General features: G+C 46.5%; 1 protein-coding gene across 1 annotated transcript in view; it reads right to left on the reverse strand.

Moving 5' to 3' along the window:
- CNNM2 (cyclin and CBS domain divalent metal cation transport mediator 2) overlaps window positions 1-23,522 on the reverse strand; it is a 123,643-nt gene extending 100,121 nt beyond the window's left edge. The window contains 2 exon segments of the mRNA XM_009561483.2: window positions 21,809-23,265; window positions 23,267-23,522. Of these exon segments, the coding sequence (XP_009559778.2) occupies window positions 21,809-23,265; window positions 23,267-23,400 (1,591 nt within the window). The 5' untranslated portion in view covers window positions 23,401-23,522.
- Between the last annotated feature and the right edge of the window lie 2,744 nt (window positions 23,523-26,266).

The following is a 26,266-nucleotide window of genomic DNA, read 5'->3' on the forward strand; positions in this document are numbered from 1 at the left end:
AATTTAAAACATCACTGGCATTCAGCAGCTCCAAAAATGCAGTTCTCACTTATCTCCTGCCTTTTACCTTAAAAAACAGTATATTCATTAAAAGTAAAGACACCCTACAGGTGGTGCCTGGGCCATCATATATCCCAACAGGACCTTAAGGTAAAAGCCCCTCCCAAGGCTAACACACAAGACATAGTTTGAGGATACCAAAGAATTATTTAAAATTGAAAATAGTCATTAGAAAATATCATTAGGAAAACAGCATTTCTAGAGAAAAAATAAACAAAAAGCAACAGAACAGGAACTTGCAGGCTAGCTAGCAAAGTCACTCACTGTAGTGCCAACCAGAAAGTGTGAGGGGTTTTTTGGAGGGGACGCACTTTTACAGAACTAGTTTGTTTGACCAACTGAAAACATCATAATGCAAGTTTCTCCCCCAGTTAAATGGATACCAGCTAGAACTGTTATGCTTGCTCAGTTTACTTGATGTCGCATCTCACCAGTCAGTTTAGTGGTTGTCACCATGGGACATTACATCCCTCTAATTCCATCCTGTGGCTTGACAGTGGCCTGTTCCTTCAGTTAAGCTGTAGCAAGGAGATTCTGCAGTAACAAGACATGACCTCAATTTCATTTTCTGCAAGGAAAGCAGTCAATATTTTATGATGAAAACTCCTGGCTCCCAGTACTATACCTTTGAACAGCTGGTCTTTGAAGCAGTTCTCATGCAGATGCTGGTTTTGATCTCCAGTGTCTGTGAAGGGCAGCTAAGTATTATCTTTTCCACATTCTTCGAAGATTTGAGGATTATTCACTTGGGCTTCCATTCTGTGATGGGAAGCCATAAAGCCTCTCATTTGTACAGCTACAAAATTATTCTAGTCTGAGGAGCACTAGCCACACCTTTTTGGGGGTCTGTACACAAATACTCAGAAGAAGAAAAGAGGAGAAGAGAAAAAGAAGAAAAGAGGAGAAGAGCTGACTACATGCATATGTGGAAGAGGAATCATTTAGCCAATAGATCACTACTTATCTGATAAAGACCCCCGAGCCTTGCTCACTGACCCAACTGCATCCATACTACCGAGGATGCAGCAGCACAGCACGCTTGCCATACTCAAAGCACAGTCAAGGATATTTCAATCCACAACTGTCCCGAGACTAACACTTTCCTAATGTTGTTTTAGGGCACTGCTTCAGTTCAGTTCACCTTTGGCTTCTCTAGACATCACCCTTAGCTCAGGCTCACAAAGTCAGAAGGGACATGCAATTTGTGTTAGACCACTCTTTGCTGGCCAAGCTCAAGTCAGATGTCTTAAGAGAGAGGAGTGAAACATTGAAAGCTTTGCCTATCTAACTGCATTTACACTAGCACGGACAAGTATCATGCCTGACTAGTTTCCCATTACCTCAGCCTGACACGAAACATTAGCAAGTAGCTAATGTCAACCAAATTTAAAAGGTCACCAGTCACTTGTTCTGTATTTAAAAGAACATCAAATATTTCACATCATACTGCCACACCTTCTCCATATAGCCTGATAACGCAGTGAATTTTAGCACCGACAAGATTTCAGAAGCGGATTTTCTGTTGCCGTTGTTTTTAGAAAAAGGGGGTTTCAAGCAGAAATCATGTAACCTGAAGAAAATTATAAGCCAGCAGAGGGTCTTCAGCCTCAAAAACTCTTCACTCTCACCTCCAAACCAAGACCTTTGGCTAAAGCTCCAGGCCCTTACAAATTTATTCTACTTAGAATAGAAAGAGTGATTTCCTCATTTTTTTTAAATAAAAAAACTATAGACAAGAAATTTGAACAAACATTATGAAATAGAACAAAGCACTGCTTGCAGTTCTCAGTTTTTTCAGCCAGCTAAAAAATGTTCAGCTGGCTTTCCCTGGAGCCACACTCTCAAAGCTTTTTCAGGCTGCAGCCTCTTATTTTTCCTGCCATGTCCTCCACCTTACCCCTCTGCTGCTCAGATTCAGTGAAAAATATTCACAAAAATAATGAACAAAATCTCTATGAGTTGCAAGCCAGGGTATGAAGTTGCAGCCAGCAATCTGGTCACCATCAGGCAACTGTTTCCAGAAAAGGAACTGGATTCTCAAACTTTAATTCAAGGCCATGCTATCTTACTTCTATCAACAGCACCCCCAAACACTGCTAACAAGGGAGGTCAAGCAGGTCTGTACACAAAACTTTGCGAGCAAGAAGTTTTCTTCAGCAGCACCAAAGAGCTACGAACAAGTCACATTGTGCCAACCTGGGCTCCTGGCTCTTGGTAGGGGGGGAAGCAGAGGCAGGAAGCATCTTCTACAGATGAAACTGGGCCATAGAAGCTAAAGTGAGGAGAAGCAGTTGAGCAGAGTAAGGCAGAACCCTAAGGCTGGAGGGCAAAAGCTCATTAACAACTCTGATAAACGTACTCAGAGGTGCAGAATGGGAACAACTGTTACTTCCTACCTGCCTTACTCCAAATCTCCCACGCCCAAGGAACTGATTAACTCTCACTTGTAAAGGCAAAAATCCCTGCAAGGCAGGGAATGAGCTGGAGGAGGCACAAGGGAGAAAAAAACCCAGATGACTAGAGCCAAGTGGCCTACATGCGGTTGAGATAGAAGTAGAAGTTTTAATTTTGCTTCCATGGATTTTAACAGCAGCAAGAGCCAGGGCTTACTCAACTGGGATTCTTAAAAATAGCACTTGCCTAAGCAACTGAACAGGACCACATGGGCTCTATTTTCCTTAACTAGCTTTTGATCTAATGGAATTCTTCAGTTAAGTAAAAGAAGAAACACGGTCTTTGTGGTAAGAGCACATGACCAGGAGTTAGGAAAACGCTGGCTTCTCCTCCACGCTGCTACAGATTTGTTGTTCAGTCTTCCACCTCAGGTCAAAACCTGTGACTGCATTTAAAAGCCCAAACATCCGCACCGGCTTTGCTCCTTCCAGCAAGCAACCCAGCGGTGCAGCCACAGCTCAGTGCAAGGCGAGGATCCAAATAGTTAGCCTGGCTGCACTCCACACTGCCACAGCCGCACCGGATACAACAGGGCATCTTAACATTATGTTAAGAAAAGTTTTGATACATCTGTGTATTGCATTCATTCTCCTGCACTGTGTTGTAACACTGACCTCTGCACTTCACTCACCTCATATAGCAAACGAAAATACACCTTCTTATAGATGTAACACTAAATTCACTAAGTGGCAAGATGTTCGACTGTCATTGAAAGGTGCTCAAATACCACAGCAAACTAATGAAGTGAAGGCACCCAACACAAGAAAGCAGAGGGGCAGCTCAGCAGGGCTGGAAGCACACAAGCAGAGCGGAAGCGACACATGCTGGTATTTCAAACAGTCAACAAGCAAGTAACCTGGTAAGACCTTTGAGACCTTGGCCAGGATAGACAAGCTCTGCCCTGCCAGAACCGGCTGCTTTCCTGGGTTCGCAAAACCCTACCCGCTTCCCACACCCAGGAGAGGGCTATGAAGGACACACAGCCGGAGATGCTTCCTCCTACCCTGAAGCCTGCCAGCAAAGCTTAACGTGTTCCCAAAAGGCTCCCTTCCACCTCAGCAGCCACAGCGTTAGCCACTACAGCAGAGGGGTTGGAAGCTGGGATTCCCCACAAAAATGTTTTTTTTTCTGCTCCAGCAAAAGGGGCTGGAGCAGATTTTAACACAAGTTAACCCCTTCTCTAGCTGACCAGAAAGTGAGCCAGGGTAGCACAAGAGGAGGAGATGTTTCAACAGCCACACTGCAGAGAAACAGCAAATGCACCTGACAATACATTTAAACAATATAAAATATCCTTTCCAACACTGGCAGCAAGTCAGCTCCTATCGTAAAGATCTAACGCACTTGGGCCCACAAGCACTTGCCAAACTGTTAACACAGCCTTTGATATCAACAATCTTTGAAACTCCTGCCTTAAAGGCCAGCACTTGTTTCTCCACCCATATCTGAAATGCAAGATGCCTGAAAGCTGTAGAACTATTTTAACACCGAACATGCAGGAGTCTACGCTGCACAGCGGACACGTTCGCTGGGAACTGCAGTTGGAAAACTAACAAGTCCCCTACTGCTACAATAACCGTAGCTGCGTAACGGAAGACATGCCAGGGATTGCAGGAAGCTGAAGCCTTCCAGCGCTTTCTGTGATCTCCACAGAGAGACAGGACCAAGAAGCACCTTGTTTAAACCCGCGCTAAATACCAGGATAGCAGAGGATGCAGGGCAGGGAAGATAAATTGCTGCTTTTTGTTGTTATAAAAAACTCCAACACTTTCATCAAGTTGTACACCAAACTGAGGCTTTATGAGTGTTTTTGTTTTCTTTTGGGGGAAAGAAAGTCAGTCAAAAAAATTACTTTTTTCATTTTACTTCCACAGTCAAAAGAAAGCTCAAGCATCTCACACTGCAATTCAAACATAACACCTAGGGGAGGGATGCTTCATGCATTTTCCACCTAGATGTAATCCATTCTCTCTTTTACTTACTTCTATTTCTTTTCCAAGGGGTAATGTTGATGTAATTATGATTTTTCCAAAGTCAGAGCACACCTTCTTTGATGCTGTGCTTTGAGTTTTCCCCCTTTGACTTCACAGCTCGTTGCACTACATTCCCCAGCTCCTTCTCGGCATGACTCTGGAGGGCTTCAGAGCACCAATGATGCTCAGACCCCATCATGTGTCACGATCCAGCAGCTCCTTCCAGAATGGAGCCCCAAGGTGCCAGCCCTCAAATTCATAGCCACTGACTGAAGTCATGATTTTACTCCACACACACCAGACCCATTCATCAACAGCTTAAAATACCCCTTTCTGCAGATATGCACAAAACAGTCACAGCACGTGTTTCAGTAGGAGTCTAGTCTTCCCCCTTTGGCACAGTAATTTAGGAGCTGTAAGACATGCACTAAAGCTGGTCTGATCCAGACTTTTACAAGCTTTACATTTCACACTGATGTTATCAGTTAATAAACCATACATATTGCAAGCAAAAAATTATTTTATATGCTTTTCCTATATGGGTTCCTCAGAACTTAGAGTTCTGGATGCAGTAATTGCTTTCTGTCAGTCATCTTTACAATTAAGATTTGCTCATTCCTTCCTTCCTAATTTTTCCACTATGTTACACAAAATTTAGTTGCCAACATGCTCCAACAGGGACAAGAGGACGATCACTAGAGATTAAAACATGCCCTGCATCAGCCAAATTCTGAAACAACTGACAAAGGAAACAAAACATCTTAAGAGGAAAGTTTACAGAGATGGCAGCTCTGTTATGATGGTTGGTCCCAGGATCACCATCATTTCCTTCAGTTGTTAGAAGTGGTTTGTGGTTGCATTTAAAGGAGAGGCAATGGAATCCCAAAAAACACACACAAGAGTCCCCAACACTATCTCTGCATTTTGTTAATTCAAATTCAAGCAAGACCAATTGCTTCTTACAGGGTCATCTTTAATGTCTACTAAATGGTCCTACAGGAGCTCTATTCCAGGCCATGCAGGACAGGATCATCAACAAAAACCGACATGAAGACAAAGTCGGTCACACCCTTATGGATTACTTCCATTAACACAAGCATCCTGGCTGTTACACAAACCTTATGCATAGGCATTTGTTAAGCACTCCAAATCCAGAGCTCTTCTGGTCACTTACATCCCTATATACACTGTGCTATGTCAAGAGACCAGCACCTATCACGCAACTCCAGATGGACAATAAATGATCCATCAGCTCAGTCTACAGAGTAGCCAGTGCTAGGTTTTGTTTTTAAATAAAGATGCTACTGATTATACATCAGCAAGAAGTCAAGTTTCAAAGCATTAACTAGTATGCTCTCATCTCATTTTCCCACCAGCAACAGGATTCTCGGATCCAAGTTTTATTGCTCAATAGCCACAGCTTCTGCCAAAAATCACAAGGGAGCCAGGGGGAGGGGATGGCAAATATGAAATGGGACAACAGCTGTCAAGGTAATTTGATAGCGGCAATGGCTTCTTGAACCAGTGGACACTCTTGAGAATGTGAGCCAAGGCCTCCAGGCATCCACAGAAAAGCTAAGTACGATAAAGAGCTCGGTGAGAGAGCCGACACAGATGTCTGAGACAGAAGAAAGAACAAAGAAAGCCAAGGCCATGTAACTTCTAAGAACTTCAGTTTTCCAAACAAAAAAAATACAGAGCAAGTGTCCAAATGAACCCTCCCAGTCATGAAGACAAAGCATCTTTGTCTGAAAAATGTGTGCAAGTTTTCCCAGTCCCCTTTCCAAAAACACCTCAAAACTACAACATCCAAACAGAAAACAGAAGTGAAGAATGAGTTGATAAATTTAAAGACCAAGTCAATAATCTTCTATAGGTTCCAATCTAGCTCAACTTCCACTACCAAGCAGCTCCCTGCATTACAAGGCTCACATAAATTAAATTGTGACTACAAGTCAACTCCCAATAGACCAGTGTCCACAGTCAAAAGTTTCCTCATGCCATGTCCATAACACAAAAATTATCCAGATGAAACAGCTATCACTGGAAACCCTGACAACTTCCATATTTTTAGTTTAACTTCTCCGCTAAATGAGCCATCACTTCAGCAATGAGTCACATCCTTTGGTGGAGCAGCAAGAAGAAAGCTCATTTGCCTGTGTCTGTGCTGTCTATGCGGCACCTGTTTAAGTGACATTAATGGGTCACTGAGACACACCAAAAACACAGGCGAGCATAAACGGCAAGTCAGGACGGGGAGGTCAGACACCTTCAGTGATTGGTCTAATCAGCAGGTCTTTCCCTTTCTACTTCCCTCCCCCTCCTATTTTTCTATGATAGTTTTCATTTTTTAATTTGATGTTTCAATATCTCATGCACTGAACAACTGCAGTTTTCTTGCTTTCCTCCTTTCTCCAGAGTTTCTGGATTCACCCTACCCACCTCGCTATCCAGGTTTGCAGGAGTTTGCAGTAGGTGGAAGAAAAACAATAGAAGCAAACAGAAATACTCATAGCTTTGCTCAGTATTATTGTTACCTGCGACAGATATGCTATGTACCAAGAAAGGTGATCACTGCTGAGATGCATCTATGTGTACATGATGCAGATAAACGTTCTTCATGCTGAAGGGAGCACTTCGACAGACACTAATGCAGCCAGCTACCTATGTTAAAACAGTCTGTTCTGATAGGGAAAGCAAGAAACACATGGCAATTGGCTCAAAGAGTAGCAAAACATTTTTTTACACATATCAAGCAGCAGCAACTCTAGCATCAAATTTTAAATCATTAAGTGCAAACCTGATTTAATGTTCAATTTCTCCTTTAATAACATCTTCAAACCTTGTACTACAGCACCCTCCCTAAAGAAAGACGTCACTGGCATGTTCAATCATGGCTGCAGATTTCCCCACAAGCATTGCAGCTTCCTTACTCGACTATGGAAGGATATCTACTACTATTTTTGTAAGCACTTACTGAAACTCCTTGCCCAACGCAGGAGCTTTCGCCTTAAATGCTGGTCAGACACAGGAAGAGGAGGGTGGCTTCTGCAGACCTTCTGACCCTCACGCATGCAGATAAAGAGAATCCTCAGAATGACTGCCTTGAAGTCCAACAGGTTTAACAACCCTTCACCATCTTTGAGGCAGAAGGCAATTTGTTTGGCATGTCACAGGTAAAAATATGCATGTGTTGGTGCAAGGGCAATGAGACATCCACCCCATGCGACTTCAAAAGGTTAACAACTCAAAGGTTGTGACACTCCCATCTAGTCTTTGCACAGCCTTCAAAGGCAGTCCTACCTAGTCCTACCATCACTGCCTTCATCTCTCTGCTCGAACATAAAAGGAGTAAAAATTATGGAAAAGTAGGGTTTTTTTCTGAAATCAGAAACATATTTCTGCCATTTCTGGCAGCAAGAAAATGCATCATGTCTCCACTGTTCCAGTCATATCCATTTTCTGAATGGGACGAGCAGCAAAATTATCAGCTCCTCCATCCTGTTCCTTTCTCCTACATCAAAGAAAACAAAGAACCAGGATGGAGCTAGACAGACCAATATGATCACTACCACAGCAAAACTCTTCACGCTAGCACAATACAATGGTGCCCTCAATTAAGAGTCCAATACTGAGCTTCTGCAGTAACAGACACTTAATCAGACATCTGTCACTAACTGAAGCTTGAAGAGACATAGTGATAGTGATATCAACAGGACGCAGGTTCTTTCAATTCTGTGCCACGGAGGAGAGTCCAGCCTAGATGCCAATGTGCACATGGGCCCAACACAACCATCAGAGAAGTGGCAGAATCCAGTCTCTGCCAAGACACTCAGAAAAAGCAGGACAGAGTGAGCGGCACACCAAGGAGGTAGCCTGCACTACCCCAGAGCAGGGCTGGACTATCACAGGGACTAATCTTGCATACTCCCTTAACTCCTGACAAAAAGCAGGTCGGCTATTTCCCCATATCACAACATCACACATGGAATAAGTGGAAAAACCCAAATGAGCCATCTCTTTCATCCAAAATTTCATCAGCAGTGAGAACAGATGTGGATCTATGTCCCTGTTGTTAGCCTCTGGTATAACCAGTCTGTCCATGGCACACAAACAACTCTCCAGCTGCACCAGGAATATAGCTTGAGACTTCCTCACCCATGAGGGAGCCTAGGTTTTTAATCACACTTTGGTTAACACCTTGTCACTGACAAGAAAAAAGGAGAGCTACTTGCACACCCCTAAGAACTGGGAATTTAAGCAACAGGCATGCCTTTTGAAGGCTTGACCATAAGCTTTGCAGCCCAGCAAAACAGAAAAATATTTAGGCCATAATCAATACTAAACTGGACATCACTTTAAAACTGTCTGAAAACAAAGCTGAGCAGCATAGGATAAAAGGATAAACAGCACCTCTGACACAATAAGGAAAAAACAACAGATCAAATCCCTCTGTGTCAGTAAGAGGTTAGAAAGCACCCAACAATGAACTTTACAGCAGCAATTTTAGTACCCATAAAGTTACACAGAATAAAGCATTAACCATTGGGGCATTCACCTTAACTGTGTCTCCACACACTTGTCTAAGGGATGGCTTTATCTCGTGAGTTGCTACTACTTCCTAGTCTCTCTATAATTTTGCTCACCTTGTGCCAACAAACAGTGCCAGGAGAGCTACACATCAACCTGCAGAAAGGAGAGTGAAAACACTGAATAAAGACATTGACAGCCAAGGACCTCAAGGGCAAGAGAAGCAAAATCTGAGTCAATGGGTAGACTATAAGCCTAAAGAAAGTTGCAATCATCACACAAGGAGGCTATTGCATGAAGGTTAAACCAAACTCCTATTTTATACCTTAAATTACAGAAGAAAAGCTGAAACATAGCAGCTCCCACAAAACCATTCCATCTATACAAGGGAAGAGAGCAAAAATTAGTGCTCATTCAAGTGAAACGTAACTGAAGCAACAAGGAGAAGCCATCACAGTCCCCAAACAACTCAGGACAGCACTATGAAATCTGAAAGATCAAATCTTCTACTTAATTCTTGTCCAGTTCTCAGCTCACTTGAAGTCCCTTTGTTTCCTTGGGTCATTTTTTCTTTTTTGAGGAAACAAGCAAATAGCAATAGGAAAATTAAATCTGTATGCTTTAAACTCAGCTTTATGAAGTTAAAAAATAATCTGTTCTTATCTGCAGGAACTTCTGTATTCAGTCACATCTTCAGAATTTTTATGTCCCAATCCTCCTCAAAGCCACAGAAAACAGAGACGAGAATTTTTTTTGTTAGGAGAATTGTTCATAAGCATTACCACAGCAAGAGTTCTTGCTCCCAGAACCTGCATGCTGCCTCTAGCTGTGGGAGTACACGTTTAGTCACATACACACTCATTCTCTGTCACACTCATTCTCTGTCACTACTAGCTGCAGCACTGGAGAGGATAGCTAAGATAAGGATTAATTTAACAAATGAGGCCGAGTTTAAGGAACTTCCCTCCCTCCTGAATGTTCATGTTGAAGCTTCCTCTAAAAACTGGCAGGACACCACTCTTTCAGTACTTTTCAGAGGAAACCGACAGAGACACAGACTTAGTATAAATGCCACCCAAGTCCCCAAGCCTACCAGTTTCCTCATGGTGACTCTTCGCACAGCATCCTCCTTAAAGCCTCCCAAGCACTTCTCAATTATTAGTTCTAGGATGGCTGCACATCTACTGGAAAAAAGAGCACACTAATCTCTCTGCAAAGCCCAGTAGTTTAAATGCAAAACAGGGGACACAGCTAGACAACTTCCTCCTTTCAGAATATTTTCCTTGGAACTTTTTGGTTGGAGCCTGTGCATTGCGTGGTGTTGAGAGGGCTATTAATCGTGGAAGCCATACTCCCAAATTCTTTCCTTTACAGGAAAATGTGAAGTTGATGATTTGCAAAGAAGAAATTTATTAAAGCCTTTTACCACTGGACCAGGTTCAAACAGCAGGCAAGCAACAAGTTTAAACCCAGTTTCCAGGCCAGGAATCCAAAATGAAAATGCCTTCAACACTCAAACGTATGTGTGTCTCCCCCCCTCCCTCTTTCCCAGTCTCTCTCTCTCTCAAAAACAAAAATGAAATATTGTTCAAAGATTACTGGAAAAAAAAAGGAAAATTCAAACCAGCTGTTCTGGAAAAATTCCTTATTAATAGAATAGCGGCATTGATATCAGAACTCTCCTGGTGAACCTCTAAGGTTCACACAGCAGGTGTGTCCCTACAGAGAGAAATAGGAGAGGTGGGATTCCTGTCTGTGGTGCATCACACAGCACAGGGAAACCTTCATCTCCACCCTTAACTCCAGAGGTAAAAAACTTACCTGGAGAAAGCAGATAAGAAGAAAGCTTCTGTATTTGCTTGCACATTGGCTGCACACACTACAATCACACTCAACCTACGATTGGCATCAAGCAACAGATTGCTGTAGTTCTTGGAGACTGCATCTATTTTGCAGGTAATTAAGTTTTCTCACTGCCTCAGCTGCCTTCATCAAGCTCTAACCTGAGGGAATTCCCACATTGGGAAGCTTCACCCCCCACTGAGACTGCCTACAGGCTGAACTGTGCAACTCTTCCAGTTCCAGGTTCTTCTTGGGAGCTTTCAATCAATACAACACAAGCTGGATTAAACCAGTAAACTACTGGCAAGGCAATCCCAAAGCAACGTTAGTGATCATCATCCCCCCAGGCCTTTGTCAACCGAACAGAAAGCCCTACAAAACTGTCAGTCCTGATTATGATAAAGGCATGCTCTATCACATGGAATGGGAATAAAGCTTTAAGCATGTTGTGATCTCTGTAAGGGTCACAGGAAGGAAAAGAAGCAGGCTTTCTTCAACGCGTCATCCAAGAAAGTTTCTCATTCTCCTGCAAATGAGCACTCAAGACTTTTAGCAGCTAAAGTACTAACATAGACTGTACAGGGTTTTCAGTAGGAGAGAAACAGACAATTCTGATAGGGATTTTGATTTCTTTGGGAGAAATCTCATTCACATAGTGCAAGCAAATCTTCAACAATAAGAGAAAGAAAAAACACCCCCAATGAACTGTATGAAGGTCCCTGAATTTAGCTGTGGAGTTATCAAGTGTTTTCAAGCCTAACCACTCCAAAAGGCTCTAGGCAAGCTAGGATATCAACAAGAAGATGAAAGGTATTCCTATGAGGGCAAGGAACCAGCACGCAACAAAGTTCAGCTCACACCTAAAGAGCAGCATAAATCCCATACTGCTACAACCATGTAGCCCATAAAGTGAGCTACCCACAGGACCCCTGTCCCAGCCTCCAGTAAGGCATCTCTTACTCCTCTCCTCTGCTGCAGGAAAAACGAGACCTATGCAGCAAGGCTTTATCTAACTGGTATCTTGAGAGATGCTTCCTCTCCATTCTCCACTTACTATATCAGACACTAACTAAAAGCTGAAAGTCAATAAGCTTTATCAGAACACATACCTCAGTTAAACGGGGGGAGAACACACACAAATTCACATAGCAAAACATGCCATACTAATTTATCCACCTTGAAACTGAAACTTAGTGATGTCCTTTGGAGTTCTAAGTTAGAGCTACTGAATAACTCTCAGTCACAACACAGGCCTACCTCAGCTAGTGCAAAATTTCACTGAAGCCTCTTACCAGATGCCCAGTAAAACCAACAGAATGCCCCTGCCTGCACTTGCTGTGTACGGGAGTTGTAGGTGTAAGAGCTGTACCTGCTTCCAATGGAAAGATGTCCCACGCTAGATAGGAAGAATGAAGCCTGCAGCTCGTCCAAAACCCACAACCACACCTACTTTCGATGCCAGATTGTAAATTTTTATCAAGAACAAGTTCACACCGGCAGATTTTCTTCCTTTGTTGTAAGAGTCTAGAAATTGCTGACAAGCAATTCACAAGCAATAAAAGTGGGCAACTGATCATCCTTGTCCTCACATAACTGTTGCATGGAAAGGGGTCCTGCAGGCTCACTTTCAGCCAAGGGCTGCACTTTGAACACCTCAGTGCAAAGGGCAGGCAGGAGGTGGAGTACTAGAAGGAAAACAGAAATGGCAAGAACAGTCTTAAAATTGTTTGCTGGCAGCAGAGTATCCACAACTAAGGCAGAGTCAGCATTTTGTTGCCCTTATTACTATGGACAAGTGTGGAAAATAAAGCCTTGCTCATCTCCATAAAGATAAACAGTCATGGATGACTTTGTCATATCGCTGTAAGAGATTATACCACCATAAAACACTCACTATAAAAACCTACAACTTTTATTCATGCTTGCTGCAGGAGGGAACCTCGAGCAAGTAGGCGCCTGGTCTTGATGGCATGGTTCACCCTGCAGAAAGCAATGTTAGGGCACCACTCTCATTGGAAGAGAGGATTCTTTTACGACTGCCAACAAAGGAATGGTGCAATCCCAACGGAAAGCACTAAAGAAAACAAAACTATACAGATCTTTTGTACTAAATGTATGTGCTCATCTTCTGGCCTCAGCTCCCTTGGCTGAAGCAAAGCACTCGCTGGGTTAATTAGTAACTGCAGCAGAATCACGTTAACTTGTACCTCTTGAGGACTCAATAATCATCAGCTTTCAGTTCCCAGATTGACAGGCATCACATTTACTCTGCCCTTCACAGCACAATTCCTTGATGAGAAGGGCTGTTGCTTCATATTTAAACATTGAAATTATTGTACCCAACTACATTTACAAGCAAAATGCCTCAATACAAAGAGGCAAAAAAGAAGTCTCATTCACACAAGCTTTCTTAGCTTTGAGGTTTCTGTTCAATCTAGCCCATGGGTATTTTAAGACAACTTGGTTACAGGACAAATTGCTTTTCTGATATTCCTTTACTAGTCCTCTCAAGCAGATATCATCAGTAGGTAAAGAGCAAGATTGATGTCTTTTAATCACAGAAATAACCACAATCGCCCTTGTAAGAATCGCAACCTCCAACACGTCAGCCAACCCAGACAAAGAAACATATCTTGCATTTACAGGTTGTGCACAGAAGTGGGGCGAATCCCAAGTCATTCTTCTCTTCCGGGAAAACTGGCTACCCACCAAGATTCCAGAAGGCTCCCAGGCACAAAACACAAGAGCAATGGCTCGAAGGTCTCCAAGGGCCCCTACTCATGACTCTCCAATTGGAAAGCTACTACAGACAGAGCCGTAAACAGGGAAGAGAGCACTTTTGAGTAAAGGAGGACAAAAAAGTAGAGTCACTGGAGACAAGTTTGGAAAGAACCAAAGCCTATTTGTTATTTGGGACCAAGAATGTAAATATAAGCCAAGACAGCCACTGTTAAGCACATCAGGTACATGCAACTCCAGTGGCAGGTCAAAAAAAAACCATCCAGTTTCTCTCCAAGTACCATGGATCTCTTTGTCATCTATCCTTCAGATGTTGCAACTTTGTGTTTCGAGTTGGGGTGTCAAACAGGGATCTGGTTGCTGCAAGTTCACTTTGCGAAAGACAGTACCATTGCACATCCTGGACTCATAATATTAGCGGGGTTTTTTGGTGGGTGTTCCGTCATTTCGTTTTGGTGTTTTAAAGAAGCTACAGGAAACCTTTCAGTAGACTTTAGTTTCTCTGCCTCAACTCATAACAACGTTCTGAAGAATAAGAACTTCATTGTTTTATGTTGTACAAAAAGCCATTTAGAACAACAAGGTGCTTTTCGACTTACCTGTTCCAGGCCATTCCTTTCTCCTCCCTAAACGTACTTCTCTATAAGAAGACTGAGGTGAGCAGGTCACCTCCATCCTGCCTAGTTCCTTAACCAGCTTTACTTTTCATGCACTTCTCACAGATGTTTTCTGTACCATCACACTTAGCTCTAGTTTATTCTAAGCATAGCTTTTTTTTGCCAGCAGCTGTTGGGTCATGCTGATTCCCAGGCCAAGGGGAAAGGTGGATTCCACCAGAAGAAGGTTAATGACAGATTTATGTATCTCTTTTCTGCAATATATCATCACAGAAAAAGTGGAACAAACTTTTCACCAGAGTCCTGAAATGACTCTGTGACCTTTGCAGGAGCCAGATTGGATCAACCAGCTGATGTGGGTCTGTTAGCCACATAGCTCATTACCACCACATACTTACACTCCTATTTGAAGTTGGTAGACTGCATTTCAGGACCTTGTCATATAAACAGGACTGCCAGGTCATGTTCACCAAAGTATGGTTCAGAATACTGCAGTAGTCAATGCTGAGGGCTGGTTTTACAAGCTCTGTTAGTGACACTGCGATAGACTCAACACTAGAAGTACAATTGGTCTACCTAGACCTGGCAGCTGCACCACAGCTCTGTAGAGGCACACAGGCTAATTAAAAAGTGAGTTCTTGTTAAGTATTAATGGAAAAGACAAGGCAGGATGAGATATAGACTCATTCAACAGACTGCTTGGCCACTCATTACATTATAGGCTTACTTGATGGTACCTAAGCATCTATAAAACAGACTTAGGATTCTTAATATTAAGTATACATTGCCAATTATTTAAAAGAGGTGAAATAGTGAGATTTCAAGTTCTCCAGGTCTTAATTTCTCTGCACTAGAATGTCTGCCCTCCAAGCGAACAAGACAAAACGTGACATTGGTCAGTACCAGAAAGACAAGCAGATCTTCAACAGTTTAATGGCACTGATGCTCCAAGATAAGTTAGCCAGTAGGTGGTGAAGGGAATGGAGACAAGTTTTATGAGAAGCAGCTGAGGGAGGTGGAGTTGTTTAGTGTGGAGAAGAGAAGGCTGAGGGGAGATCTTATCACCTTCTACAACTACTTGAAAGGAGGTTGCAGCGAGGTGGGTGCTGGTCTCTTCTCCCAAGTAAGAAGTGATAGGACAAAAGGAAATGGCCTGAAGTTGCGCCAGGGGAGGTTTAGATTGGATATTAGGAAAACTGCCTAACTGGAAGAGTGGTGAAGCATTGGAACAGGCTGCCCTGGGAAGCGGTGGAATCACCATTCCTGGATGTGTTCAAAAAACATGCAGATGTCGCACTTCTGGACAGGGTTTAGTGAGCACACTGCTGGGCTGGCAGTTGGACTAGATGATCTTAGAGATCTTTTCCAATCTTAATGATCCTTTTGATTCCAGTAACCCCCACCAAACACCCACTCACTATAACTGTTCCTTCAATAAAGGAGGGGACTGGGGCTCATAACACATATGAAGTGTGAGGTGACTTACTCCCTCATTGCTCAAGTACCAGCTAGACAGTGACAGCGCAGCCTACCAAAACAAAACCTGCCCTTGGATGGCTTCACACAGAGGTCATGGTTAGAAATGAAACCTTCAGATCCACCTCTTTCTGCCACTAGCACTACAAAGCTACTGACAGGAGATACCCCACTATTTCTGTTTGTCTGTGTGCAAGAGCTGACAAAGGTTCAGTGTTGATTATACACACTCACAGAAATAAGCACCCAGGGCTATTTAATATAAAGGCATGATCTTTAGTTCCAGAACCTCTGGAACTGCAGCCTGATGAGGTCAGTAAGCTTCTGTGGTGAACAAAATAAATTTGCTCTTTTCTAGTAGTTTCTCTAAGCAGCCATAGCCATTGTTAGACACATACTATTGCACAGGACTTGCTGTCACTGTTTTTACAACCTTAAAGTCAACTGAAGCTCACCAAGAAATAGTTCTGCTCTTCAGAACCTCATGTTGGCAGGGAAATACTGAAACTCAAGAAAATATCAGCCCCCAAAGGATACGGCAATGGTTAAGCTACCTGATAATTTTCCTGCACATTGAATTTTCTCATAAGTTGATATTCTGACTCTTCTCTCTATTCTACTCCAAAATTGGCTGTGAAAAGTTGCTGGTTGCACAGACTGACCTGAAGTTTACATCTGTGCCTATTACAGATAACCTTTACAGATACAGAGAAAGCAGGTAGGAACACAGTTCACTTGTGGTGGAATTCACTCCAATCAGCTTCTTTGCAGGAAAGCTTTAGCTAAGTTAGCAAACAGTTGAGGGGAGGAAAAGGCAACTTCTTGTCTTTGTTGAATGACAAGAGTTGCTAGCAATGAGTTAAAAAGCAAACCAAGAATCATACCAAACACAAGCATCAGATTCAAACCTTTCCTGCTCAAACCATTTAACTCACTTACTCCTCTTCCTGCCAGCCACCTGAACTACATTTCCTTCTACTCCTAGCAGCTGAACGGAGCCTCCACCTGGGCTCCTCACCAAGTGAAGAAGCACTCCAGCAGCGTCTCTTCTCCCCTGGGTTCCTAGGAAAGCTTCACAGTAGGGAGCTCAGGAAGAACTGGAGCTGTTCTCTGATGCATTCTCCTTGACGTAATCCCCTCAGCATACCAGCAGAAGGGCTGCCTGCAGTAACCCACATCCGCTCCGCTCCTCTCCAGTGGAATGAGCACACATCCCCCAGGAGGTCTGCAAGGCCAGCAAAGCTCTTGGCAGCACAGTACCTGCGGGTGCTACGCTGTCAGACAGCCAAGAAACAGTTTGTCACAAGGTTACCCCCACCCTCTCATGCAATTTTCATTCACGGAACAAATCTGCAGGCATATCATGCAAAGCCTTCTGTATCTTAGCGGTAAATTCCCTCCCATCTACCATTCCCCTACTCTCTTCACACAAGAAGTCTCCACGCTGGACCTCCTCAACACACCTCCCTTTATATGAATTTCCCTGAAAGGATTAGAGGAGGTGCCTTTTGTCAGCCAAGTAGCCTTGAAAATTATATTGTTTTCCAAGAAGGTGTTTTACATGCCTTTGATAATCCCAGAGGAGATTTACGTACTTTGAGTTTCTCATAATGCTGCAGTCAAAGGCTTACACAGAAAAATGGCTCAGGAGATGGACAACTAGAAAGTGAGCATTCGGATGCAATAAATAAAGGTTATTAATGGAAAGCCTGGACTCTGATTCAGCAGGATGGGAACCTATAAAACCTGAAAGCAAATGGGAAAGAAGCCACCTACAAGCCTGAGTTAGAGTTGTACCAGACATGTAAGTGACCTAGTACCAGAAATATCCCTCAGACCAAGAGCAGCAATGCAGGACTTCAGATCTCTGGGCTACCAATCACCTGCTGTCCTACCTACTTTCAAATAGAGGATCTATGTGCTCAAAAGAAGAGCAAGTAGGTCTAGGTATTCTTCTCTGCTCCCTCAAAACTAAGGGGTTTAGGCTTCAGGATGCTGGGGCTTGGGTTTTCTTTGGAGAAGAAAGAAGAACTAGAAAAGAAATGGACAAAGTCTTCCTCCAGCTCCTATGTCCACACTAAATACAGCCACCAAACACATACAGTATCAAAAACAGACTGAGACCAACCAAGTGTGAAGAAATCATCAAACTAACTCTGACAAGGTTTTTATGATAGCAAAATCTTTCAAGGTCCAGTTGGCTACGACTTTAATAAGGTATTTTTTCAAGGCTGCCATGTGATTCAGAAAACAAGAGCTCAGAACTGATGGACACAGTTACTGTAACTTCTTTGTAACACATTATTAATTCTCATATTTGGTATAACATAACAGCGGAGACAGACATAGATAAGATCACAATATGTGATTTAAAAGTCTCCAGATAAGGAAGACTCTGACTGAGAAACTGCTGCCCTCCAATGCTGTCCAGGCCACGAGGAAAGCAGACATACAATGGCTTGTAGAAAATGGGCCAATCTTAAAATATTAGTGTTACAACATCAGGCTTTTCAAGCTGAATTCTTTTAGCTCTGGCAGCCAGGGAGCTAGAAATAGAACACTTTGGATTGAGGCTCTCACATGCAGAGATCTGCCTGTGAAAAACATCAAGAGCAAGTGCCAGAGAGCATTTGAGCAGGGACCTAGGAAAACTGTCAAAAAGGGGAAAAGAAAAAAAAAAACCCACACACTTGTCAACAAGAAAACAGAGACCAATAGAGACAGTTCACTAGCTTCTTTCCAAAAGTGACTGTCGCTCATTTACTCCCTGCTGCAGCTTAGGAGCCAGGACACAAATCGATCCTGGAACAGGTAACACCTCTACAGCAACTGCCAACATTAGATTAGCTGGGAGTGGGTTTATTTCAAACGAGCTAAGTGTAAATCAAACGATTTACTCTGTGCTGAGTAAATCAGGCAGGCCACTTCCTAGGCCAGCAGAAGGGGTACCTTAGACTTCTTTGCATTATATTAGAATGACTGAATTCAAGCAAGTTCACTGTTCAACTTGTAGGCAAACAGATTTGACAGTGCTGGCAGAGATTTAAGGTCTGACAATGGGAACAGAAAACTGCCCCTCCTGCAAAAGCTGTTCATTTATTTGTACGTAAGCAACGCTTTTTAGAGAGAAGCTTTTTTGCAGACTGCTTCAGAGATCACCTTTATTCACACTTTAAGAGATTAGAGCAACAGGGGAATGGGAATGTGCTGCAGCTCTCAAAATTAAGTTTCCTGCCTGGCAGCATGGAAGTGGAACAGATACTTATTTCGCAATTGTGGGCAAAGAACATTAATAACAGGCCCACCAGCAAATCCTCCAGCTGTTCTGCCTAAGCACCAGAACAAGTACAGAACTACCCATTTCACCCTCCACAATAGTGTAAAGGACACGCATCCTGCTGTGCTTGGCTTTTAAACCCCTCTTCCTAAGCCTTCATTCTGTGTTTAGGACACGTATGTTTTGCACCTTCCCAAAAGTGAGCTTCAAAACCCCTCCTCCCCAGCTAATTACCAAGCTTCTTATAACCCAAGCCTCACTCCTTAAAGCTATTAAAGTATTCGACTGACAGCACTATCACTTGAGCTGCCTGTTGCACCAAACAGTGGTAGTAGGGACCTGGGTGGAAAAAAAAAAAAGACACACATATTAGTTTCGAAGCAAGCCTACCATGGCAGAAGGTCAAAGAGATGGGAAGGGAATGATTAAAAACTGTAAGCGTATTTGTTTTCAACACTCTACCAGAGAGTAACACGCAATTTGATTCTCACCCTTAATTTGTACATTCTCACGGGAATTTGGCAAGGTTGTTCTGAAGAAGAAAGTTTGAAGAACTCTTGCAAAAGACACCACGCTATGCCAGATCAAGCGAGCTATCAAGCTATTTACATTCATTTCAAAGGATACAAAGGAAAACATTTATTTCTACCATATCTGCATTTTAGAGAGAAACCAGTTAGCACAGAGCTGGTCCATAACACTAGGGACTGTCAACACAGACCAACCAGCACAGCTATTACGAAGTAAACATGGAAGTATGATCAAACTAGCCTGAATTACTTCACAACTGCAAAGCCTATTGTAGGGCATGACGATCTCGGGAGGGAACACACGCATTAAGAAGTCATCCTAAACTTATGCTACTGGGATGCTTCATAGTGCAGGCAAGGGAAGTCCTCCCGCTACCAGGGAAAACGATCTCTGGTCTGCACCTTTCAAGCCAGCCAGGAGGATTTTTAAGAAGCTTATTTTAAGCACAAGCTGCAGGAACTGTAAGGAGGCACATTTGGCTTAGCAACACTTGGAGGATTAAAATGTGCACTTAATTTATCCAGCTATTAAAGAAAAGGACTCCTATGTTAACACGCAGCACTGCACCTTATCTCTTTCAGATAGGGGAAATAAAGCAACCAACATAATAGTCATTTCTTCAGACACACCGCTACAAATGAAACTAGAAAAACCACAAGTCTCACTACACGTTAAGAATGCCATCACGCTAATTGGAGTCTGAATAATGGGGGGGTGGAAAAAAGAACCCTATGCCTGCACATGCGGTGAAATCCATCTTAAACAGCCAACAGTTAAGTGACATAATTCAGTTTCCCAGATCCAAGCTGCAGATCCAACAGGGCAAAAACCACAACCGAGGGAAGCTTTCCCTCATGTCTCCTTCAACAGCTTCGAACAAGTAAGACTTTCCCATCCCTACACAGAAGCAGAAAGAAAGAAAGAAAACCACTGCTGCATAGATCAGTAGAAAGTAGGAGGATGCCCCTCTTTCACCTGTGAAGTTGAAATAAGGACAAGGAAACCAACGGTGTAACTCTCCAAATCCCCACAACTGAGTTAAGCAGGAAAAAACAGATCTAATGCCATGCTGCCAAAGTTCAGCATGTTGACATAACAGCACCTGAAATTTAAGTGTTTATTTAAATTTACTACCTAGAAAGACCAATTACCAATTTACAAAGTTCTTTTCAAGATAACTTTTGGAGTTGATAAAAGGTGAACTCAAATATTCCCTGTTAGCCCAACTATGGGGTCCAGGCAGCTGTAGAGGTCTCCTCTTTCAGCCAGATCTTCTCTCACGGACTGAGCTGCTTGGCGGCACTTGGATCAGACCTTCCTGGGTATGAACAGCTCCCTGGCACTCCCACTGCCTTCAATTTTCCAGCACAGGAGTCCACACATCCAGTCTGTCAGAAATTTCACTTAACTATTTCTCTGAAAGCACTTCCCTGCACAAGACATACAGCACCATTGTTATTACTATCTGACCTGACGAGAGGAATAGATTTTTAAAGGGAAAGAAAAGTATTTTCCTTCCTCCTAAGCAAAGGCTTATGACAAGAATTAAGATGCATTCGTTAGGTCAGCGGCTCCTACAATTAAGACAGTCCTCTTCTAATGCAACTAACACATCCGCACACCAGAGAAATAGAAAGGGTCACATCTGTAGGGGGAAGCCTGGGGTTAAAGACCTGTAACTCTGAAGCGCAGTGCCAATGGGTGCTTTTGAATATATTTTAAGACCCTGAAACTATTTATGAGTTAACAGATCAAAGAGTCAATCAAAACAACTGAACACGAGCACAGAGCTGCAGTCAGACAGCTGAGCCTATGAATGGAGCTAAAACGCCTTGTTTATCTCAGCACGTGTGCGTGCGCTAAGCCTGAAAGATACGGATGACCTACCCGAGCAGCCCACCCACTCCTTGCTGTCAGGCCAGCTGAAAAAGCACGGGGAAGACACAGCCAAGTAACGGGCGCAGATTCCCGTCAGCGGCTCGCACTATAACGGACAAATGAGTGGAAAAAAGCAAGAAAGAAAACAACCTTGCTTGGCACCGTGCCCACACACACATCCCAGTGCAGTGGGGAAAAGAGGCCGGGGGCACATACCAGCCGCAGATCAGCTTTCTGGCCCAGGGAGCAGACAGATCTGGCAAACGCCTAAACAAAGGCCCCCCTCTCTCCCAGATGCACCTTCCCAAACCCCTTCGCAATGGGACCTCTCTGCAGACCTTCCTCGCCTCCCCGGCCAGCTCGCCGTAGGATGGTTGATGCTCAGCACCACCAAGAAGCGCTCCACGCCCCTGCCACAGGCACAAGCCCACCTTTCTTGAACTCCTCCAGCATGGCATCGAGCTTGGTGTCGTTGAAGACAAAGTGCAGCGGGTGGTTGTAGAAGCGGGTGATGGTCTTGAGTGGAGTGCAGTCATCGGGGTCCACAAAAGCTAGGTCCTTAACAAAGAGCAGGTCCACAATGTTGGAGCGATCGCCCTCGAAAACAGGGATGCGGGTATAACCACTCTCCATGATCTCAGACATAGTGTTGAAGTCGAGCACAGCCTCAGCAGCAATCATGAAGCAGTCTCGGAGAGGAGTCATAACGTCCTCCACCGTCTTGGTGCGCAGCTCTAGGGCTCCTTGGATAATGTTGAGCTCCTCCTTGACTAGGTCATTATAAGGGTCGGTGACTCGCAGCATCTCCAACAACTTCTCACGGTTATAGACCGTGCCGATCTCCTGGCCCAGGACACAGTCCAGCAACTTGCTGACGGGGTAGGAGGCCGGGAAGGTCATCATCATAAAAAACTTGGTGAGGAAGATGGTGTTGGCGCCCACGGCCAGGCCGTGCCGAGAGCAAATAGCCTGCGGCACGATCTCGCCGAAGATGACGATACCGATGGTGGAGACCACCACGGCCACCAGCCCAGAGCCAGCGATGTCGTCCAGCAGAATGGTAAGTGTGGTATTGACCAGGACGTTGCCGAGCAGGAGGGAGCAGAGCAGGTAGTTGCCCTGGCGGCGCACGGGCTCGATGCGCTTGGCATAGTTCTTCTCTTTGTCCGTGCCACAGTTCTGCACGATGCGCAGCTCCATGGGGTCCAGCGCCATGAGGCCCAGGTTGAGGCCGCTGAACATGCCCGAGAGGCAGAGAAGCAGCGAGATGAAGATGACCTGCAGCCAGAAGGGCAGCAGAAACTTCTTCTCCTCGCCCACGATCATCTTGGTGTCCTCGCCGTCGTGGTAGATCCAGGTGGTCTCTCCCCATGGCGGGTGCCCGGCCGGCCCCTCACCCCCCGCCAGCCCCGGGGCGGCCCCGGGCCCCAGGGCGGCGGCGGCGGGGGCTGAGACCGAGGTGCACAGGTAGTAGGACTTGCTCTTCTCTGTCTTGCGCAGGGGCTTGATCTCGATCTCGATGATGCCCGAGGTGCGGCGGTTCAGCACGATGTGCGGCAGGATGATGATGTCCGAGGTGCGGATGCCGCAGCGCTGCGGGGCGCCTCCGCCGCCCGGCCCGGCCCCGCCGCGCCCCCCCGCCGCTGCCGCCGCCGCCGCCCGCCCGCCCCGCTGCCGCTCGTGCTCCGTGAAGGCGATGCGCGACCATGTCTCGTTGTTGATGTTCTGCCCGTACACCCGCAGCTTCACCCGCGTGCGCTCGCTCACGCGCAGCGCGCCCCCCTCCATGAAGGAGACATCGTCCGTGTCCTCCAGCCGCAGGCCGATGATCACCGTCTCCTCCGCCGAGGCGGCGGGCGGCGTGGCGGCGGCGGCCGGGGGCGGCCGGGCCGGGCCCCCCCGCGAGTAGTAGCAGCAGCAACAGCAGCGGCAGCGGCGGCAGCAACGGCGGCAGCAACGGCGGCAGCAACGCCCGCGCCCCCCGGCCGCCCCCCGCCATGTTCCCCCCGGGCAGCGCGGCCATCTTTGGTCAGGGCTCGGCGCCGCCGCGGCCCCGCATCGCCGCGCGGCGCCTGCGGCGTGCCCCGGCTCCCCGGGCGGCGGGCGAGGCAGCGGCGGCGGGCACGGCTGCCCGCGGGACCCGACAGGCAGCAACTGCCGAGCCGGGACCAGCGAGCGCCGCCTCTACCCGCTGCCCGCCCCCCGCGCCGCGACACGCCCCGTGCCCGCCCGGCCAATGGCGGAGCGACCTCAGACAGGCCACGCCCCTCGTCGATTGAGGCCACGCCCCCACACCGTCGCCAACAGCGGATCGGCCCCGACAGACCGCGCCCCTTACCTATGGAGGCCACGCCCCTCGCCAGATCGGCCAATGGCAACCGGCCCCAGCCAGGCCACGCCCCTCGCTCTCACTGCCAATGGTAACCCAACCCCTAGCCAGGCCCCTCCACCTCGCTGATAGAGGCCACGCCCCACGCCCGCACCGCCAATGGTGACCCAGCCCCCAGCCAGACCACGCCTCTCGCTCACCCTCCACCAATAACGGCCAGCCCCCGCCAGGCGAAGTCCCTCTCCGATTGAGGCCACCACCCGTCAGCCCTCCGCCAATAAGGGCCCTGCCCCGGCCAGGCCACGCCCCTCGTCCGCTCTCCGCCAATGGCTGTCCGGTCCTACAACAGGCCGCGCCCCTCACCTATTGAGGCCGATGGGGTGCGTGACTGCTCTGCATGCGCCGGGCGGCGGGGCGGGGCCTCGGGGGGCGTGACCAATGATGGCGCAGGGCGGGATCGCTGCCCCCGCCCCGCTCCTCCCTCGTCCGAGCAGCGGCCCCAATGCGCCGCCTCGCGGCCACGAGCAGCACTGGTCGGCGGTCGCGCAGCGGCCCCTGGCGGCACCGCGCGGCGGGAGCATCCCCTGCCCTCCCGGTCCTCCCTGTCTCGGTGGGGAGCATCCCCTGCCCTCTCTGTGCTCCCTTCCCCAGCTGGAGCATCCCCTGCCCTCCAGGTGCTCCCTTCCCGGGCTGCAGCATCCCCTGCCCTCCCGCTGCTCCCCGGTGTTCTCTGGGCTCCGGCGGTCCTGTCAGTGCGATTAAACACTAAATGTTGAACGCGGATGAGCCGCAGTCCTCTCTCCCATCGCCACCTTTTGCTTACCCGCCTGGGCCACCTCCAGGCCTGTCAAATCAAGGAAACCCCAGGCCGAGATGTGGTGGGAGCAGGACCGGAGGCTGTGGAGCTCCCACCAGGGATGCTCAAAATGTCCCCAGGGTCCCTGCTCTGCTCTTCCTTAGTGCACAGGAAGGACATGGAACTGTTAGAGTGAGTCCAGAGGAGGCCACGATACAAAGGCCGGGGCACCTCTCTGCTGAGGACAGGCTGAGAGAGTTGGAGTTTTTCAGCCTGGAGAAGAGAAGGCTCCAGGGAGACCTTATAGCGACCTTCCAGTACTGAAAGGGGGCCCATGGAAAAGCTGAGGAAGCGCTCTTTATCGGGGGTACAGGGATAGGACAAGGGTTATCAGTTTTAAACTCAGGGAGGGTAGATTTACACTGACTATAAGGAAGACATTTTTTACAACGAGGGTGGTGAAACACTGGAACGGGTTGCCCAGGGAAGTAGTGGAAGCCTCATCCCTGAAAATATTCAAGGTTGGGTTGGATGGGGCTCTGAGCAGCCTGATCTGGTTAAAGGTGTTCCTGCCTGTGCAGGGGGGTTGGCATGGATGACCTGTAAAGGTCCCTTCCAACCTGAAGCATTCTATGATTCTATGATGCACAAAGGGCTGGTGGGTCCCTACTCATTAAAAGACCTGTAATTGAAGCGTGTGCTTATGTCCTGCTGCCAGGAGAGATGGGCTGCTTCCAAGGCTACAACTGCTGCGCTGAATCTCAGTTGGTCCAACACATGGCCCATGGCCCAGCCGTCACCTCGCTCTCCATCTGGGAGGAGGACAGTGCAGGGGCGGTTTAGCTTTCCAGACAGCCAGAGATGAACAGTGCATCCAGTATGGCTTGTGGCAGCTGAGACCACATTCTGGGTTCAGGGAGGCCCTTTCCAGTAGGTAAACAGCCTCCTCTCCCTTTAAGTGCTTGGAAAATAGAAAAGTGGACAATTACACAGGACAACCCGTGCAGTGCTCTGGGGCCGTAGTCACAATATTTTCCTGGTCCCGAACTTCATTTGACTCATCCTAGTGCAGTTCCACGGGCCTGCTTTCCCAGGAAAGGGTCAGATGACCCTGAGCCACAGTAACTCCCTGCTACCCATAGTAATTTGGGACTTGAGGATCATGCCCCCTACACCCCAGGATGAATCAGAGTACCAGCACCGCATCCATCGCTTGCTCTGCCCTCACAGCACCCTCTGTGCCCGCGGAGGCAGGACACCAAGCCTGCAGAGCTTCACATCGAGAGAAGGGAATTTAGCCCACCTCTGCGATCACTGGAACACCCAGACCAGTGTGTTGGATGGATTGGTTTTGGGTTCCTCACAAAGGACAGGGGTGCAGGACCTCCTCTTTGCATGGCTTAGGGGTCTGAGAACCCCAAAACTGTGCATGCACAAGCAAAGCCAGGCAGACCCTTACATTCACATCCTGGTAAGGACCCCTATGTAGTGCTCAAAATCAAAGTCAGGTGCGAGGAAAAGTCCTCTCAGCTGCTTCCTCCCCAAAATGCTGAGAATCTGGAAAAAATAGTGCTATGCAAAAGCAGTGGCATTTAGCTGTGGCCTTTTTCTGTATGCATGCAGGAGGAGGGACCTCACTGGGGGCACCTCTCTCTCCAGGCAAACGGAAAACCTGCTGCAGGGACTCATGCCTTTTTAATGAAGGGGTTTGTAGTTAGGACCCTCTGAACCCATCTGCTCTTCTCTTCATACTGGGAAGGCTCT

The sequence above is a fragment of the Cuculus canorus genome, chromosome 7 (genome assembly GCF_017976375.1).
Source record: "Cuculus canorus isolate bCucCan1 chromosome 7, bCucCan1.pri, whole genome shotgun sequence".
NCBI classification, from domain to species: Eukaryota; Metazoa; Chordata; class Aves; order Cuculiformes; family Cuculidae; genus Cuculus; species Cuculus canorus.